At 40.0% G+C, this 20,388-nt stretch overlaps 1 protein-coding gene across 3 annotated transcripts; it reads right to left on the bottom strand.

The window, feature by feature from the left end:
• Nucleotides 1-2,689: 2,689 nt before the first annotated feature.
• LOC117535317 (limbic system-associated membrane protein-like) lies at nt 2,690-13,891 on the bottom strand. 3 transcript variants are annotated; one of them, XM_034199755.1, is made up of 7 exons: nt 13,661-13,891; nt 10,264-10,408; nt 8,281-8,368; nt 6,016-6,072; nt 5,771-5,850; nt 3,373-3,544; nt 2,950-2,973 (listed from the first exon to the last, which is right to left on the bottom strand). In XM_034199755.1, the coding sequence occupies exons 1-5, from the start codon at nt 13,687-13,689 to the stop codon at nt 5,843-5,845; spliced, it is 327 nt and encodes a 108-aa protein (XP_034055646.1). In that variant the 5' UTR covers nt 13,690-13,891; the 3' UTR covers nt 2,950-2,973; nt 3,373-3,544; nt 5,771-5,842. The 3 variants fall into 3 exon arrangements, with proteins under 3 accessions (XP_034055644.1, XP_034055646.1, XP_034055645.1); XM_034199754.1 differs by lacking the exon at nt 13,661-13,891 and adding an exon at nt 10,694-10,913; XM_034199753.1 differs by lacking the exons at nt 8,281-8,368; nt 10,264-10,408; nt 13,661-13,891 and having other exon boundaries at nt 2,690-2,973; nt 6,016-6,052.
• Nucleotides 13,892-20,388: the final 6,497 nt, after the last annotated feature.

Here is a 20,388-nt window from a genome sequence, read left to right as displayed (position 1 = left end):
GAAAAATAAGAGAAGTGAAACGCACCCAGAGGGTGAAAAGAGGTGCTGCAGCACAGGCAGTATGAGAAAAATGAAGAACTTTCTGAACATTTAAGCATGGAGACATATCACAGTAGAGACACAACATACTACAAATTAGCATAATAGGGCCCCTTTAATAACACATTTTTTGTTGTATCTGTAACAAACATTTGAAAGTGAGTGAAGGTTGTTCAACCTGTATTAATTATTCTTGAAAGAGTTGATTAAAACCACTGGAAAACTCTGATTTTGATACTTTTTTCATAACTGTATAAGTCATCACTACAAAACAATGTATTTTACATAAATAAGATATTAAGACTCATCAGTCTGAAGCTGAACATAAAATGTGATGAACAAAGTTTGTAACGCTTGTGATAAACCTCTGTACATTGTTAATAAATGAACTGGGTGTAACTCCACTTATCTTTTCTTGAAGGCCAGAGAATACATACAAATAAAACAATACTGTATACTGTAAATATATTATTTTAATCAGAACAATAAAACATCTCTGCTGTTCTGCAGACGAGGCTTCATTTCTTCAACAGAATCAATACTGCTTTACAAAAACAAATCTATTAGATTTCATACACTCATTTTAGATTTAGTAAATTATCTATGTTATGATTTCAACAAAACACCTACTACAATAACTGAAGACATATGCCCATGCATTACTTTAAAGTAATTAAAGGGGTGTTAATTCACAGTTAAAGTAATTTCAAACAATTCATACTATGGAGTAAAGTAATGTCAGTGTTGATTTGTTGCCTCATTTTCTGCTCATGAATGGACTGAGTCATCTTAGTGTTTCCAAACCCAGAATTCAGCTTCAACAATTCAAAGGCAAAAAACAAAAGATCCTTTGAATTCAAAGGTCCCATGTCATGGCCATTTCTACTGATCATAATTCCATTGTTGAGGTCTACTAGAATACATTTATATTGTGCAATTTTCCAAACTCACATTGGTTTCTCATACAGCATACAAAAATACAAAAAAATACAGCATGTAAAGTGTGTGTCTGTCCCGCTCCTCGCAACGTCCCGCCGAGTGTGTGAGGAAGTCCGCGGATTGGTCAAAACGTAACAGCTCCGCGGATTGGTCAATTTGGACCAATCTGCGGAGCCGTTACATTGCGTCACTATACCCAAGAAGTAAAGAATGGAAAAAGAGAAATCTCCAACGATGCGTTCTAGGGCAGCATAGACAGGTATTTTCTGTGTTAGAGTTTTACTCACTACAGCAGTGGTTCTCAAACTTTTTTTGTCAGGCCCCCCCTTTGGAGAAAAAAAAAAAGTCGGGCCCCCCCAACACAAATAGTCAGGCTCAGTGGCGGCGCCAGAGATTTATTTTGGGGGTGCTGTGGGATAGCTTGATGTTTCATAGAGGGTGCTCAAACATTTAGGGTTTCCCATTAATGTACAGGTCGCTACAGTGGAATTCTCTACTGCAACAATCCCCACGCATATACACAGTGTACCCGCGACTGTTACAATGAAGGCTCGATATCAGCTCACGGCATATTCTTTCACACACACATACGGGTATTGGGCCGAGGGCGACACCGTACTTCCGGTATCCGCCATTTCAGGCGAGGTGCAAGCAGAATATCATAGTCTATTGCCTTAATCAATATCTAGTCAACTCTAAAATACCACATATATGCAATGGCATGATAATATTGTGACAAGTGGGGTATTCACCTGGTGTTTCCAGAAATTAGACGTAGATGCAGCCAAAATCGACGAAGGCCACTTTCGAGGGTCGTTTTTCCATACATCTGCAGGCAGTCTGTAAGGGCAATCCAACAACCCACACAGCTCTAGATTACGATGGTAACGACCTAGAGCACACCCCTCAAGTCCAGAGATGTAATCCGAAGACATGCAGCGATTTCTTCGGTCGTTAATTCAGAAAAAAAACCTAGTGCGCTCTGCCTGGCTACGTTAGCTAGCTGTTTATATTTGCACCTCCAGGAAAATGGCGTATTTATATATATATATATATATGGCGCGCGTTGCATTGTGGGTAGCTCGTGACGTCACTGTGTGAAAGAATCGGTGTAAGCAGGGGTAAAGTGCTATTTTTATAGGTGGTGTGTGGACCTCACATAGGGGGTCCACACATTTTTTATATCTATAATGATCATATAAACGTGTGCCTCGGAAATAATTGTTTACATTAATGGTGACCAAAACGTTTGAGACCCACTGAGATAACACTCAGAGTCCTTTAGCTCACTGAGTCTCTCAGTCTGACAGGAGAGGACTCTCCTCCACCTTGTTGTTGAAAAAAACTCCTTATATCCGTTAGCGTAGCTCGCTAGCACCAGAAGCTAACAACGATCTCCGGTACTCTCTCTCTCGCGCACACACACACACAGAGCCGAGCTTTAATGAAACACAGAGACCCAGACGTAATAGTACTGTATCATATTATTTTCGAATCAATCATTTTATTTTTTTTAAATAAAAAATGTAATAACCATTTTTCCTCCTTGCCTCTGCACCCCCCTGGGGGGGCGCGCCCCCCACTTTGAGAACCACTGCACTACAGGGTGTACTTTGAGGGTTTGTGACTCAGCAGACCGTTTACATGCAGAAAAATCTACATAACACACAAGGGGACGGGTAATAACCAGAAAAGCATGACATGGGACCTTTAAACATTTTATTTTCATGAGCACAACGGGACATTTTCAAATAAAGATATATTTCAAATTCACATTGAAGATCTACACCCCTTAACAATATTTCTTACAATAACTGCCTCAAAGTCTCATCTTTAACCATGTGTCTTTTAGCAGATCTTGAAGGAAGTCAGTTTGAAGTCTCCTGCGATTCGGACGTAGTTGATGACGTCCACGTTCTCACGGTTTGGAAACTGCAGCTGCTGTCCGTCAGGAAGCTCCACCTCAAACATGTCTCCAGCCAGCGTCAACTCCAGCTGAAATAGAAAAGATTATAAGAAAGGAATCTGAGAAAATCTAACAACGCTCCCAAAAAAACTGAAATGGTTGATGTAATCTGGTTTAGGAAATGCACTTCAAGAGAAAACGACTCCATTGGACTCATTAATGTCACTATGTAACTCTGGCTTTTATCTATTGGCTAGCGCTCCAACACATTGTATATGATAGGCTAAGGGGCGGGACATCTCTAAGAGGTTGACCAATCACAACAGAGCCAGCCAGCTAACCAATCAGAGCAGACTGGGCTCTGGTTTCAGACAGAGGGTGAAAAGAGGTGCTGCAGCATGAGAAAAATAAAGAGCTTTTTGAACATTTAAGCATGGAGACATGTAGTAGAGACACTACATACTGATATGAACCTCAGTGTTCCTCACCTTGATCACTCTTCCCCGGTGTAGAGGGTTGTGTGTGTCCCGGACCTCATCGCCCCAAGACCCACCAGTCTTTGAGTTGCAAACAATAACGGAACCATCAGCGTCGTCATCATAACGGGGATTAAAGTGCAGCGCGATGTCGTCCGTACCACAGCCCAGCTCGATCTTGAAACTGGATGGATCAGAGATTATAAACAGAGGTTCAATATTATATAATCACAAGGCTACTTTAATAGAAATGTGGTTTAAAAAGGTGTGGAAATGTAACCTTAAAGATTAAAAGGCAAGTTTATTTATACAACACCTTTCAACACAAGACAATTCAAGGTGCTTTACAAAAATGAAAGACATTCAGACAAAGGCATTTAAAAACAGTCATTAAAAAGAAAAGATATTAAAATAAAAAAAAATAAAAAATACATGAATAAAAAGTTACAGTGCAGTTTAAGATATGAATAGTTCACACAAAAGTTCCACTTTACTGATGAACACAACGGCTCAGTTTCAATTAAAAGCAGCGACAAAAAGAAAAGTCTTCAGCCTGGATCTAAAAGTAGTCAGAGTTGCAGCGGACCGGCAGGTTTCTGGGAGTTTGTTCCAGATATTTGGAGCATAATAACTGAACGCTGCTTCTCCATGTTTAGTTCTGACTCTGGGGACAGAAAGCTGACCAGTCCCTGAAGACCTGAGAGATCTGGATGGTTCATAATTTAGCAGGAAGTCAGAAATGTATTTTGGGCCTAAACCATTCAAAGCTTTATAAACCAGCAGTAGTATTTTGAAATCTATTCTTTGACACACAGGAAGCCAGTGTAAAGACTTCAGAACTGGAGTGATGTGATCCACTTTCTTAGTGTTAGTGAGGACTCGAGCAGCGGCGTTCTGAATCAGCTGGAGCTTTCTAATGGATTTTTTAGTGAGACCTGTAAAGACACCATTACAGTAGTCGAGTCTACTGAAGATAAAAGCATGGACAAGTTTTTCCAAATCCTGCTGTGACATTAGTCTTTTAATCCTAGATATATTCTTTAGGTGATAGTAGGCTGATTTAGTAATTGTTTTAATGTGACTGTTGAAACTCAGGTCAGAGTCCATGACTACACCTAGATTTCTGGCTTTATCTGTTGTTTTGAACATTGCACTTTTATACGTTCGGCCTTGGCTCCAAAAACCATTTCCTCAGTTTTATCTTTGTTTAATTAGAGAAAGTTCTGACACATCCAGTCATTGATTTGTTCAATGCACTTACTCAGTGTTTTAACTGGAGCATAGTCTCCTGGTGAAATGGTTATGTAAATGTGTGTGTCATCTGCATAGCTATGGTAACTTATTTTGTTGTTTTTCATTATCTGAGCCAGTGGTAGCATGTAGATGTTAAAGAGAAGAGGCCCCAAGAAGGAGCCTTGAGGAACCCCACATGTCATATTTGTCAACTCAGATTTGTATTTACCTATAGAAACAAAGTTGTTTCTGTCCTTTAAGTAGGATTCAAACCAATTTAGAACTGTTGATGAAAGTCCCACCCAGTTTTCCAGTCGGTCTAGTAATATGTTGTGGTCAACAGTGTCAAACGCAGCACTGAGATCTAATAATACTAACACTGAAGTTCTGCCACTGTCAGATTTCAAAGTGCACCTGGAGATTTGTTTATCGCCACCTGCGTTCAGCATTTTCTTCCCAGTCACTTCCTTTACCTTAGTTGGAGCAATGGCATCTATAACATTTTTAATTTTTGAATTAAAATGATCTACTAGCTCATTTACTGCGATGTTAGCAGGGGCAAGTGTGGAAGAATAATTCTGAGTAAACATTTCCCTCGTATTTTCAGTTAAATATCGCTTTGTGGTTACCTCTTTTTGAACATTTTTGTGAACAGAAATAGAGCTCTCAAAGAAAACACAGGAATGGTCAGAGAGTGCAACATCAGTCACCAGTAAGAAGTATTGTAATACTAAACAGATGTTTTAGTATAGTATCAAATGTTTTATAACACTGCAAGATAAGGGTTTTAGGAAAATAACAAAACTGACCTGAAGTTAACAGGAAGAAAAAAAACGTACTTACAAAAGTATTTTTTTCCCACACTCATAAGGTGATAAAAACAACAACCGTACAACATCCAGTACCCCTTTAAAATGTCCTATGTCACTCAGTCTAGGGCGCTGACTTGTAGGATGAGCCATACTTGCAAGAATTTAAGATCCTTAATAGGATTACGAAACAAATATTTTGTGCATTTATTGTTCACCCATCATTCTCTTAAGTTGCAACAAAACAACTTATTCAAGTTTTAAAAGTATTTTCTTTCCAGAATGCATTTATTAATGCATATGACCATATTATCATATTTAGTTTAAAATGTTGTACTAAATATGTTTTGTGTGTTTGGTTTGCTTACCTCTCGGCATCATGCTGAATGATCCCCTTCACTTTCAGCCTGTCTCCGTCCATCAGACTCAGATGCTTCATTTCAAGTAGCTGAGAAACACAGAGATTAAAGTTTTAAACAATTTATTGGGAACATTACAGAAGGCTGTTTGTCATAATAGTATTAGAGTTGTATTCAACCAATTGCAGGCTGCAAACACATACTCTGTTCATAAGGCAGTACAGTTAAAGACAAAACAAAGCAGATGAACTTACCATGGTGATTTTGGGTGTTAGTTAACACTGCAGCTGATGGAAGATGGTCTTTCTGCACTGGAAGACAACATGTAAGTAGTAAGAAGACTGTGAAGTAACTCTTAATTTATAATGTGAAGCACTGCTGTTGGACTAAATAATATTGAAAATGAGATTAATCACAGAGAGGACTTTGAGTAGCAGCTGCCCCTGTGATACTGTGATGTGTTTATAAAAACTACTCTGTCAAGAACTTTGAAAAATATATCAAGATTGGGAGCCATTGTTTCCATTGAGGAGGGTCTGCAATGCATTATAGATTACATTGGAGCACAAGCACCACCTACTGCAATACACTCTACTTTAATAAAATAGTCTGCTATGATAATCTGCATGTTTACATTTTTTTTAAAGAACATATTGACAGTTTGGGCAGTTTACGTGTATTTTGTTTGAATAACTTTGTATGTTTTTAATGATTTCCATACCCTTTATTCCTAAACCTTTCTGCTTGGTACACGTGGTTATCAAACATTAGAACTGCAAGACTTAAAATCCGTCAAGCTCGTCACTCTATAGAAACCACTTCTGGCTAATTACAAAATAAAAGGTAATGTAACGGCAAACAAACTAAAGCAATTAAATAAGAGGTTAACTTACACGTCTTGCCACTTAATAGATTTACATCAAAAACCTCTATCCACTGACACGAGTTAGGTGGCTAACGGGAATAACAGTTTATAGAGCTAACAATGCTACAGTGCTAGCAAACTATTTCAGGAGCATCAGTCAGTACCAATATTATTGTTAGCCCAGTCCTGAAGTGCGCTATTAAGCTGCCTCTATCGTCAAATGTCTCACAATTTGTCCGTTGTAGTTTCCATTTAAGATTGGCACTGGGACATTAGGGGAATATGGACCGATAATTGTCTCGAAATGCTTCAGTTCTCGACCACTCAATTTTTCGAAAGTACTCACCGGAAGTGTTAGCGATCTATCATGTCTGTAATGCCGCTGGCTTTATTCATTTTATATATTGCAGTTCCACATTTTGACCACGAGATGGCGCTAAAACTCTCGATTCTAATGTCTGCCCCAACGAAAGGGTGAAGATTACGGTTCAAAAAAGTGCTAGCTCGAGTACCCCAATTGCTCACGTGACGATCACCTAATCCCCATCATGGCTCACAAAAGAGTCTTTAGAATAAACCTTTATGTTACATGTATATTTATCCATGCAGAACATGTTTTTGTGTGACCATTTCAGTCGTTACGCTTGTGATAAACCTCTGTACATTGTTAGTAAATGAACTGGTGTAACTCCACTGATCTTTTCTTGAAGGCCAGAGAAAACATAATAAAACACCATATTGTCAAAGTATTATTTTAATCAGAACAATAACAAATCTCTGTTGTTCTGCAGATGAGGCTTCATTACTTCAACAGAATCAATACTGCTTTACAAAAACAAACCTATTAGACTTCATACACTCATTTTAGATTTTGTAAATTATTTACCATACATCAGTGTGTCTTCCACATAGTGATGGTAAATCACATAGTGCATAATATTCTCAATTCTTAACTAAGCCATGGCACAGGGAACAACATGTAGAATAACGAACACGGATGCATGAACCTTTTTGATCAGACACAAGAGGTACAGATAAAAGAGTTTGTACAGCATTGGATTCTCTTCAATCTCAAGAGGTACAACCTTTAAACTCTTTGATAACTATTGGAAGGCATTTTGGTGACAATTAAAACTATATATATATATATATATAAATTCCACCCTCCAGGCCTATAAGATCAAACCCTGCAGCATCTTATCTCTCTTGCTCTCAACTTTCTGGCTGTCTCCATTCAGGAGGTACAACTTTTTTTTTCTTTGAGATGGAAAACTACTGCTCAAGGCTTTTGAAGTGCACTCAAGATTAATTTGAACTGGAACAAGAAATTATATTGCTGTAGGCGGCAGTTTGTGACATAGAGCAGTTTTTCCCCTGACAATAAATATTCATATATTTTCCTTACAGGCACCTTAGAGGGACACATTTCAACGTTTAATAACAGAGTTTGGCGACGCTGCTGTTTGCTGCTTGTGTGCAGTTGGACAATGATGCGATTGACTCTTAATAAATATGACATAATCATTTCAAATTTGTTCTAGCTTCTGTTTGGAATATAATATATTGACACCATTTCCAAGTGTAAATCTGTACGGCTGGCGTGGATTGGTTGTGTGTTGTGTGCTGCTGGTGTCTATGTGTAGGTGCCACTTACCTTGTACAATGAGGTAGACCTGTGAGGTCTTGGGCTGCTGCTTCGTCTGTATGGAGCAGGTGTACGACCCTTCATCATAAACATCCACCTATACACAATCACAAATACAATATTGTGTTCATTAGTTTGAAAATATCTTATCATATGCCTGGCAGAGCATCTTATCCTCATTTATCTTCCTACATGTTACTTTTTCAAGATCCTACTCTATAATTTTTATTTTGACAAACATTCACAATATTCTCGAAATAAATATTTATGATTCTTCAGTGAAACAACGTTATACAGGAAAGTAGTCGAATTATCTCAATCAACTTTACAATATAATATGTTTTGATTATTATTAGGGCCGGGACTTTAACGCGTTAATTAAGATTAATTAATTACACAAAAATTAACGCGTTAAAAAAATTAACGCATTTTAATCGCACTTATTTTTGCACCGCGGAACGTTTCTCACTGGATGAGTTTCAGGCGTACCGATTATACTGGAGCACCAACTAACGTTCATGACTTCAGACAACAACAAACCACAGTGAACAACAGTGGGAAATGTTGTTTTAAAAAACGGACGGATGGAAGCGTCGATAAGAGCACGGTTGTGTGCAAATTATGCAAAAAGGAATTCGCATATCACCGCAGCACATCAAGCTTCAAGTATCACCACAATGCAAAACATATAGCAGCTAGCGTGGAAGCTAGCGTGGACGTTAGCCTCTTTTATCGCGTTCACACCAAAAAGAGCTGGTACTAAAATTAGTTCATGAGAACCTTTTTACCCCCACGAAAGTCCCTGCTAGAGAGCAGAGAGCTGCTAGAGAGCAGGGACTTTCGTACGGCTCTCTTGTGAGAAAAGAGCTATATGTCTGATTGGCTGGGCGGATTGCAAACCACGCCCCGTAAAACTCCCAAAAAGATTTGTGAAGCCGCCATTTTATTATCCTCGCATTAGCATTATTAGCATTAGCCCAGCGCAGAAACGCAGAGAGACTAACTTATGGCAACACAAAATAAAACATGGGAGCGGTGGAGATGAGGAGGTGTCGGCGTTCTGGCGATTTACTCGGAAGGCTGCTGGGACTCCCAGCAGCTTCTACTGAAGCCAGTCCCCAACTCCGGGGACTTCCGGCCGGGGACTTTGGGCGGCAGTATACGCCGTGAAGTGATTTGCGGCCTGCCAGTAAACCCAAAGCAGAAGAAGAAGAAGTGACGTCAGCGGTTTAATTTGCCTAATCCTCCCCCAGGTTCAAAGAGTTCTCATGAACTAAGTTCTCATGAACCTTTGTGGGAAAAGTACTGCGGTGTGAATGCGCCTAATGGTATACTAAAATCCATGTGAAAAAAATTGCTTCTCACTGTTCTTAGGTCAAATATTTATATGTGATTAAAAATGCGATTAATTTCGATAAATTAATTACAAAGCCTCTAATTAATTAGATTATTTTTTTTAATCGAGTCCCGGCCGTAATTATTATTAATGAATTCAACTTTAAGAAGTCAAAGCTTATAGACATGAGTAATGAATGATCATCATTACATAACAGATACGATCAGCATTTCAGCAGACCTCCCAGCATGGACAGTTTAGATGAGGTACTTAACCCTTTATGAAAACATGTATTATTTTTTAGTAAGACTTGCTGAACTGATAATCAATGAAAACGATAACTTTAACATTCTGGGAGGATAATCTCATGTACTGTCTAGCAGAGAGTGCATACTGATACCAGTCTAACATTAGTTTATTTTCAAATGATTATTTATTGTTGTTAAAGCACAAAAAAGGGTTAAAATTAATAGAAGAAAATACAAAAAACAGATATGCTTATGAAGGTTATGTTTAATATTTTTTAAATGTAATCCTAAGGAGGAGAAACAAATGGTTCTTTCCCATCTTTAAATGCAGCTGTTATTAAATCTAACGATGAAATCAAAGAATAAAAAAACCAAAACATTTTGGTCCGGTTTCTAAGTCAGTGTTACCTTCTGTATGCGCAGGCTGTACTCGAGCTGTCCTTTAGTCACCAGATCTACTCTGGGGTCCAGAGACCACTTGTCCTGGCCGGCATAGATGATGTTGGATCGATTGAGCCAGGCCACTTTGGACACTTTGTCATCCACATAACACCTGCAGGAACAAGAAGAACAAGTAGTGTTAAGGGAAGTTAAGTGAAATAAAAGCCGGGTTTACTTAAAAAAAGAAAGAAAATTACGTGACATCCTTCATTTCATAATATGTAAACTCAAAATCAAAGAGGATGTATAATTGTGTAGGAACTTATCTGCATCACAGTTCAGCTATGTTGTGGTTTAAACTGCTGAGTGTATTCCCTCAGTTAAGGTTAGTTAAGGTTTACAGACAACTTGGCGCACCTCTCATTCAGAGGTCTCAAAACAAGAGCTATGTCTTAACCTGTGTCTCTCTTCCTTATTTCTCTCTCTGATAAATACATCTCCTTTAACAGTCAGCATATTCCTGTGGATGAGGAAGGACACCAGTATGCTGTTGTTTACTCCTTGTTGCAGACAGTCAGAACATTACTCCAAGAAAGCTCGAGCTAAGACAACTCGCACAGGAGGCATGGTAGCCGGGCGTCTGCCTAATGAATACATGTAAATGTGAGAAGACGTCGGAATCAATGAGAAGGGATATCAGCCGTAATGCTAGCCGACAGTGGATGCGCCTCACATGCAAATTCTGGTGACTCCGGTAGACCAGGCTGTGCACATGGCTGTGTTGGGCCACAATGGAGCAGATTTGGGAGGCAGAGGAGTGAGGCTGTCTTTGGCAGGTGACCCCGGGTGATGCACACAAGTGGTGGTGCAGTCACCCCTGCCTGTTACCCAGTGGGAGCTGGATGTCAGGTTTGTTGAAGGCTTGTACTCACAGCTTGAATCCCTGTTGATGTTCCTTCCCTTTGTGTGGAGCCCAGATAACTCACTGTATTTATTGACTCGCTTTGACATCTACACTCTACTTTCTTCCCTCAGAAGTGAACAGCTTTAAAGGGATTTCCCTTTTGTTTCAGATATCTTCAAAGCTTTAATTAAAATACTTTATAGTTATATGCATCCTAATCTTATGCAGACACATTTTCCTATATTGATGGAGAGCTAGTCTTTATGAACAACAATAAAATAACGATAAAAGTTTGGACTCCAATGGACACATCGGAAATACTAAAATGGAGCCTGACTTACATTTTTTAAATCCATATACAGCATTTCATTAAACAAGTTCTTAGATTCAACCTCTGCAAATCACCCATGAAGGGTAGGCCCCTTTGGCGTAATCCAGAATGTGTCCTTGTATTCAAGTCAAAACATCGCTGCTTTTAAAGAAACAAACAACATATTTTTACCAACATTGAAAATGAGTACAAATATACACAGAACATGATGCTAAAATTGTCCTGCTAGATTCACAGGGACCTGAAGGAGAGCGGAACTTTGCCAGGCTTCCATTTGTTAATATTTATTTTGGATTCAACACCATGTAGCCTGTCATCCTCGCCAACAAACTGGTCACTCAAACACCCTGAAAACCAACACAAGCTCACTACAAGGGTGTTTTCCTATCCCTCCTCCTGTTCATGCTCTATGGTGACTGTGAAAGCATCCATCCAAACTGCCAACTCATTAAATGTTCTGACTACACAGCGCTTCTCTCAGGCTCTGAGCAGGAACACGGTTCTTCTCTATGATTTTAACGTTAAATGGTGCAACAATACAATGCTGGATTTCAATTTCACTCAGAGGTGGTGGTTGATTTCAGGATGCAGTCCAGACAAGGAGTTGGATGGTGTGAATATCTTGGAATCATCTTTGACATTTGAGCAAAACACAGAAGCCTTATCAAGAAAGCAAACCTGCATCCACATGCTTTCAAGAACTGAATTCCAAAAACCCTTCTACAGTTCTTCAGCGAGTACATTCCGTGTTTCTCCTTCACATGTTGGTTGCCATCACTCACTGTCATAACCAGAAACCGTCTCCATACCACAATTAACACCTGTTCCTAAAAAATCACTGGAGTGCAGATTACGAAGCCTCATTACTAGCTACCACTGCGTGTGCCTCACATGTTTTAATGTTGTGAGACTATGTGTGTCATCACAGCGTTAATTTGGCTCTCTGTTGAAAGTGGCTGTCACCTCAACAGCGCGCAAGATTCACAGTCACGGAATTTAACAGGTTTGTAGTTCAGATCAAAATGTAGAGCCAGTGCAAAGGTGAGCATGGCAGTGGTGCATATAAGTCAACGGAAAGGTAATGAGGAAAGGACCTACAATTTATGCCATGGCCTGAATTGGTATTGCGGGTGGCCTCTAGGTCTGTGAGCAGCAGGGAAAAGCCCATGACATCATGTAGGATAACACCCGTAATCTCCACCCACAGATCCAGATGCCTTCTTTCGTGGTGTAGCCTACGCAGTTTCTCTAGAAATGGGCACAGAGCTCTGTTCATTCCATAAGACCTCCGCTGGACTAAGGATCTCAAGAACAATAATTAGCTCGATCTGGATCTGCCATGTAGTCTTTTCCCCTACTTATTATTTAATTTATCATTATTCTTTTTAATAACGACCTACTTACTTTTTAATAATAATTGTACTATCAGCTCAACACTGTTCCATACAGCTATTTGCTTATAATTGTCTATAACTATTACTCAAGCCTAAAATGGGTTCGCTTTCTTGGATTTATGACGTTTATTGGATAAGGTGAATTGGAAGAGCCAGATGACCGACATGTATTCAGTCCAGTCTATGACACTGTCCTGCAGTGTGGGACAAGGGGTCAACATTGCATTTGTATAAACTTTCCCTCTAAACCAGTGTTTGCATATTTTCTTTATTGTAAGAGCCCTCTTGTACTAAAAGGGTTTTAACATTACCAGATTGTTTGTTATATAATTGTACGATGAAGCTGTTTTTAATTAGATTCATAACAAATCAATTGCTCACTTTGTGTAAAAGTTCTAATGCTGGGATTGATCATTCCACAACTCATTAGCGACAAAGCCCTACATTTGTGAAACACAAAGTGACAAGTTTAACAGCTTTTAGGGGATGGCACTAAACTGTCCAGGCTGACTGTACGGCTGCATCTTGTTGGTTTTCAATGAGCTTGCTTCCTTTCTCCCCTTATTATCTCCTGTCTCCCACCGTGAAGTAAATGGGAGGAGGTTAAAAAACGAAAGCACGTAAGTGAAGGACAGAGAGAGGAGACGTGAACAGAATCATGACACCAGTTTCCTTTGGTTGTCTCTTTCACAAACATACATTATACTTAATAAAGCATTTTGATCGTTTACATTTCTTAATATTATGTATTAAACAGAATTGCGTCGCTAGGCAACAGCATGGGTCCATTCTTACTTCCTGTCAGCTGATGCATTCGCTGACATCAGCAAATGGAACCTTCAGATTGATGACATCATCTTTGCCTTGATGCTTTAGAAGTTTGCAGGTCTCAGCTGTGACGGTGAATTCATCAGAGCGTCAGAGCATCAGTCAGAAGGCAGAAGGAACTGTTCCAGCTAGTGTCAGATCATTGCAGAAATAGGTTTTGTAGCAAGCTAACATTAGGTAGACTTGCACGTCTATTTTAACGAGATCATCTAAGTGAACTCCATTTTTGTGGCTTTAATTCAGTTGAACAATTATATTCAGTTTGCTTAACAACAGGTCATTTCATCACCGCAGTAGAGATGGAGATGAACAATAGAGATGAGATGGAAGTCAAGCTCGAGATTCTGCAAAAATAAAATCAGGAAATCAAGTTGTTGCTGGAGCAGGAAAGGACTTTAAGGAATAAGCTTGAGATTGAAGGCGCTAAGAAGAAGGAAGCGATGCTGAAAGCATATACAGAGAATGCAGCTGAGCTATCTGGGCAAAATGTGAATGTGAAAGTCCAGAAAATTGAGCACAACGTCTTGCGCGTCAACAATGAGGAGCTGAACATGAAATACGGAATGCTCCAGAGGTCACACAAGAAGGTCGAAGCAGAGATGGCTGCCTTGAGAAAGGCAAACGCGGGACTCAAACAACTGAAAAAACTCTGTGTTGAGGAGAACGCTGTAGAGATGGCTTCTTTGCGTGAGAGAAACCAGGAACTCCAACAACAGAAGGAGCGCTGTGTGGTGGAGAAGGATGCAGCAATAGCTGCCTTGCTGAAGGAAAACCAAACACTGAAACAAGAGAAGGAGCATTGTGTGGAGAAGGAGGCGAAGGTGGACAAGAAGGAAAATGAGGTGAAGGTGGAACCAGAAGTGAGGCACAATGTTCAAGTGAATGCCCTGAAAATTGAGCAGAAAGTTTTGCGCGGAAACTATGAGGAACTGAACATGAAATATGAAAAGCTCCTCAAGATGCACGCGAAGGACAAAGCAGAGATGGCCACCTTGCAAAAGGCAAACCAGGAATTCGAACAACAAAAGGAACGCTGTGTTGAGGAGAAGGATGCAGAGATAGCTGCCTTGCTGAAGGAAAACCAAACACTGAAACAAGAGAAGGAGCATTGTGTGGAGAAGGAGGCGAAGGTGGACAAGAAGGAAAATGAGGTGAAGGTGGAACCAGAAGTGAGGCACAATGTTCAAGTGAATGCCCTGAAAATTGAGCAGAAAGTTTTGCGCGGAAACTATGAGGAACTGAACATGAAATATGAAAAGCTCCTCAAGATGCACGAGAAGGACAAAGCAGAGATGGCCACCTTGCAAAAGGCAAACCAGGAATTCGAACAACAAAAGGAACGCTGTGTTGAGGAGAAGGATGCAGAGATAGCTGCCTTGCTGAAGGAAAACCAAACACTGAAACAAGAGAAGGAGCATTGTGTGGAGAAGGAGGCGAAGGTGGACAAGAAGGAAAATGAGGTGAAGGTGGAACCAGAAGTGAGGCACAATGTTCAAGTGAATGCCCTGAAAATTGAGCAGAAAGTTTTGCGCGGAAACTATGAGGAACTGAACATGAAATATGAAAAGCTCCTCAAGATGCACGAGAAGGACAAAGCAGAGATGGCCACCTTGCAAAAGGCAAACCAGGAATTCGAACAACAAAAGGAACGCTGTGTTGAGGAGAAGGATGCAGAGATAGCTGCCTTGCTGAAGGAAAACCAAACACTGAAACAAGAGAAGGGGCATTGTGTGGAGAAGGAGGCGAAGGTGGACAAGAAGGAAAATGAGGTGAAGGTGGAACCAGAAGTGAGGCACAATGTTCAAGTGAATGCCCTGAAAATTGAGCAGAAAGTTTTGCGCGGAAACTATGAGGAACTGAACATGAAATATGAAAAGCTCCTCAAGATGCACGAGAAGGACAAAGCAGAGATGGCCACCTTGCAAAAGGCAAACCAGGAATTCGAACAACAAAAGGAATGCTGTGTTGAGGAGAAGGATGCAGAGATAGCTGCCTTGCTGAAGGAAAACCAAACACTGGAACAAGAGAAGGAGCATTGTGTGGAGAAGGAGGCGAAGGTGGACAAGAAGGAAAATGAGGTGAAGGTGGAACCAGAAGTGAGGCACAATGTTCAAGTGAATGCCCTGAAAATTGAGCAGAACGTTTTGCGCGGAAACTATGAGGAACTGAACATGAAATATGAAAAGCTCCTCATAGTTTTGCGCGGAAACTATGAGGAACTGAACATGAAATATGAAAAGCTCCTCAAGATGCATCATAATGACGAAGCAGAGGATCTCAAACAACTGGAAGAACCTTGTGTTGAGGAGAAGGATGCAGAGATGGCTGCCTTGCAAAAGACAAACCAGGAACTCAAACAAGAGAAGTTGCGTTGTGTTGAGGTGAAAAATGCAGAGATAGTAGTTTTGCATGAGAGAAATCACGAACTGGAACAACAGAAGAAACGCTTTTTTGATGAGAAGGATTCAGAGATAATGACTTTGCTTGAGAGAATCCGTGACCTCCAACAAGTGAAAGAACTTTGTGTTCAGGAGATAGCCGCCTTGAAAACACCACGGTCAAGAAGATTCATTAATTTCCTTTCTAGTATCGTCCCAGATGTCCCAGACGACTACCAAGAAGGCAGCCTTGACAATGAAACTTTAGAAAAAATGATAAACAACAACAACAATTAGTAAGACATAAAAACATTTCCAGAACAGACTAAAGCTCAAAATGAGTGAGCAATAACATATAATAACATTCAGTCAGGATATATATTTAAACAGTTAACATTTATTAGATCAATTTATTAAACATCAACAAAGGTTCCAGAAGATACTTAAGCGGCTCGAGTATCGTTAGTATAGTATAGTAGTAGTAATAGTAGTAGTATAGTAGTAATAGTATCGTTTTTTTTAGGCTAGAGTCTAACCTCTAGGGGCAAAACAATTACCTTCATTTTAAAATTCCTTCGCTTCTAGCACTCCTAAAAAACAGGAAAAGGGTAGCAAAATAAAGATCTGGTTAAATTTAAAAGGTCACCCAGAACATACTGTAGGCGATTTCAAGCCATTACAGTTTTTAAAAAAACCTGATCCATTACGCATACAAATAAATCCAGTAGAGACTTAAGCGGCTAGAGTATCGTTAGCATAGTAGTAGTAATAGTAGTAGTATAGTAGTAGTAGTAGTAGTAGTAGTAGTAGTAGTAGTAGTAGTAGTAGTAGTAGTAATAGTATAGATTTTTTTAGGCTAAAGTCTAGCCTCTAGGGGCAAAACAATTACCTTCATTTTAAAATTCCTTCGCTTCTAGCACTCCTAAAATACAGGAAAAGGGTAGCAAATTAAAGATCTGGTTAAATTTAAAAGGTCACCCAGAACATACTGTAGGCGATTTCAAGCCATTACAGTTAAAAAAAAAACCCTGATCCATTACGCATACAAATAAATCCAGTAGAGACTTAAACTCACAGTGATTGTGCAGCAGCGACGTGCAGTCAGGGGAGGCAGAGCCTCACCTGTCATACTCATAGACTGGCCATACTACAATGTAACGGAAAAACAACTAAAGAAAAACTAAATAGTAATACTAATAAAATGTCTCCACTGATCTGTGTTGTAAATGTGATTTCTGTTTGATTCCAATCGCTTTTTATAGTCAAAATCAGCAAATTTGCCAAGCTCCGCTACAACTACATGGGAGCGATGAGGAGTGAGGCAGGGACGAGCTCTGCCTCACGTAAGCCCACAGTAACTTGCTGGAGCGCGGGCACTAATTTAGCGCGGGCACTTATTTTGTGAGCGCGCTCAAGCCAGTTACTGTGTGGTAAGGTGAGGCACAGCTGAGATCTGCCTCACCTCAAAATGCGTCACCTCACAGAAACTGGCTGGAAAGCGGGCCCTAAGCGCATGCCTGTTACCATCTCACTGTAGGTCACCAATGTAATGTTTGTAGATCCCTTTATTACATTTATCCTCGCCATCCATAGTCTCTAAATAACTTATTTCACGTATATATGATATTTAGGCTCGCCGTACAACGGCAATGAAAAAAGCACCAGGGGAGGCAGCCATAACCTCTGCCGCATTGCTGGATGCTCATCTGCATTGAAGTGTTCAATGTAATCACATAACTTAACATGTCTGTGATGTATCTGATACGTAGGTTGTAGCTCTTTCTCTATGTGTGTCTGTACATTTGTGTGTGTCTGTACATTTGTGTGTGTGTGTCTGTGTGGGAGGGTATGCACGTCGTTAATCATGAGGACAGTTCTCTGCATCAACTTCAGCTCAAACTGTAGCAAGCACTTCACTCCACAAATAATAAACGGTATCATGAGCACTAGGAGCTGTTACTTTATTGATCTTTACGTATTTGCATGCAGTTATTCTGAGACTGAGGACTGAAGAGCGATAAGAGCAGAGCTAGCCAAAGTTGAGGTGTATTGTTTCAAAGAAAAACACCTCGATGATGAAGTAGATCCGTCTTAAAAGTGAGTAGAACTTCACTTCACTAAACCCTTTTGATTTATGAGGCTTGTTTGCTGGTATTTCCGTAGAGGGGCTGGATTAAGACTTTTTTTAGGACCCTTAACTCAATTGTGTAGCTTGTGTTTTGTTGTGTTTATTTAGAGAGCTTTCTCAAACTCCACCAATTTTTAGACAGAGATCAGTTAAATAAGTCCTTCTTACAGTTGTTTGACCTGATGAACTTCAAATGACAGCTAACAGTCAAATGTGCTAAATCACTTCGAATATTAAAAATCATTATTAACATCAATCAATCAATCAATCAATGTTTATTTATATAGCCCAATATCACAAATGTTACATTTGTCTCAGTGGACTTTACAGTTTGTACAAAATATCAGTATGACAATACGACACCCTCTGTCCTTAGACCCTCACATCGTACAAGGAAAGACTTCCAGAGAAAACCCACAGTTTAAAGGGAAAAATGGGAGAAACCTCAGGGAGAGCAACAGAGGAGGGATCCCTCTCCCAGGACGGACAGACGTGCAATAGATGCCGTGTGTAAATTGAAAAGATAATACATTTGCAACATAGGTAGTCCAAATGTTTGGAAATGCATGTGTGTATAATAGGAAGATGAATCCACGAGGATATCCATCCAGGACCTATGATCCAGGACCACAGCCACGACTCAAGATCCAGGGCTCGCGATCCAGGACAGAGGAGCGCAGGATCATCCATGACTCCGGATCCCGGCGTATATAGACACCAAAAAGAAAGACATTTGGGGAAGCTGGGTTAATCGGAACCTGAGAGTACACAGGTATAGACAGAGAGAAGGAAGAAGTAAGATGTCCCCCGACAAACTAAGCCTATATCAGCAAAACTAGGGGCTGGATCTAATCAGCCCTAACTATAAGCTTTATCAAAAAGGAAGGTCTTAAGCGCACTCTTAAAAACGGATAGGGTGTCTGCCGCCCGAACACAAACTGGAAGCTGATTCCACAAATGTGGAGCTTGATAAGAAAAGGCTCTGGCTCCCATTGTACTTTTAGAGACTCTAGGAACAACCAACAACCCTGCATTCTTGGAACGCAATGCCCTAGTAGGACAGTAGGGTATAATGAGTTCTTTAAGGTAAGATGGCGCCTGCCCATTAAGGGCTTTGTAGGCGAGAAGAAGAATTTTAAATTCTATCCTGTGTTCTATAGGGAGCCAGTGTAAGGCAGGCAGAACAGGAGTAATGTGGTCCCTTTTCCTAACTCTGGTTAGTACACGAGCCGCAGAATTTTGAATCAGCTGAAGCGACTTGACTGACTTCTTGGTACACCCTGATAATAAAGAGTTACAATAATCCAGCCTTGAAGTAACAAATGCATGGACTAGTTTCTCTGCATCGTTTTGAGGCAAGATATGCCTGATTTTTGCAATGTTACGTAGATGGAAGTAGGCGGTCCTTGAAATTGATTTTATGTGGGCGTTAAAGGATAAATCCTGATCAAATATAACACCAAGATTCCTTACAGTCTCACTGGAGGCCAAATTAATGCCATCCATAGTTAGTATATCCTTAGATAATTTGTTTCGTAGATTCTTCGGGCCAAGTACAATAACTTCAGTTTTGGTCGTGTTTAACATCAAAAAGTTTAAGGTCATCCACGTTTTAAGTCCTTAAGGCAGTCTTGAATTGTATTTAGATGATTAATTTCATCAGGCTTGATTGATAAATATAGTTGAGTATCATCCGCATAACAATGAAAGTTTACAGAATGATTCCTTATAATATTGCCTAACGGAAGCATATATAATGTGAACAAAATAGGTCCGAGCACTGAGCCCTGTGGCACTCCATGGCTAACTTTGGTTTGCGTGGAAGATTCATCATTGACACGTACAAACTGAGAGCGTTCAGATAGATAGGACCTAAACCAGTCTAAAGCAGTTCCCTGTATGCCAACTAAGTGCTCTAGTCTTTGCAATAAGATATCATGGTCGATAGTATCAAATGCAGCACTGAGATCGAGCAAAACAAGAATAGAGACACGTCCCTTGTCAGAGGCTATTAGAATGTCATTTGTGACTTTAACCAGAGCTGTCTCTGTGCTATGATGTGTTCTAAAGCCAGACTGAAAAGCTTCAAATAAATCATTGTTTTTTAAGTAATCACACAACTGTTTTGCGACCGCTTTCTCAAGAATTTTTGAGAGGAACGGAAGATTAGAAATAGGTCTATAGTTGGC

The sequence above is a fragment of the Gymnodraco acuticeps genome, unplaced genomic scaffold, assembly GCF_902827175.1.
Source record: "Gymnodraco acuticeps unplaced genomic scaffold, fGymAcu1.1, whole genome shotgun sequence".
Lineage (NCBI taxonomy): Eukaryota > Metazoa > Chordata > Actinopteri > Perciformes > Bathydraconidae > Gymnodraco > Gymnodraco acuticeps.
The sequence above is the reverse complement of the archived record's forward strand: the minus strand, read 5'-3'. Positions and strand labels throughout refer to the sequence as shown.

What these genes read in the sequence shown, in the direction of transcription:
- LOC117535317 (XM_034199753.1), bottom strand. An exon ending in ATTCAGCATGATGCCGAGAG is followed by an intron (nt 3,545 to 5,770) that starts GTAAGCAAACCA and finishes TGATCCATCCAG; the next exon opens with TTTCAAGATCGAGCTGGGCT. An exon ending in ACCGGGGAAGAGTGATCAAG is followed by an intron (nt 2,974 to 3,372) that starts GTGAGGAACACT and finishes TTTCTATTTCAG; the next exon opens with CTGGAGTTGACGCTGGCTGG.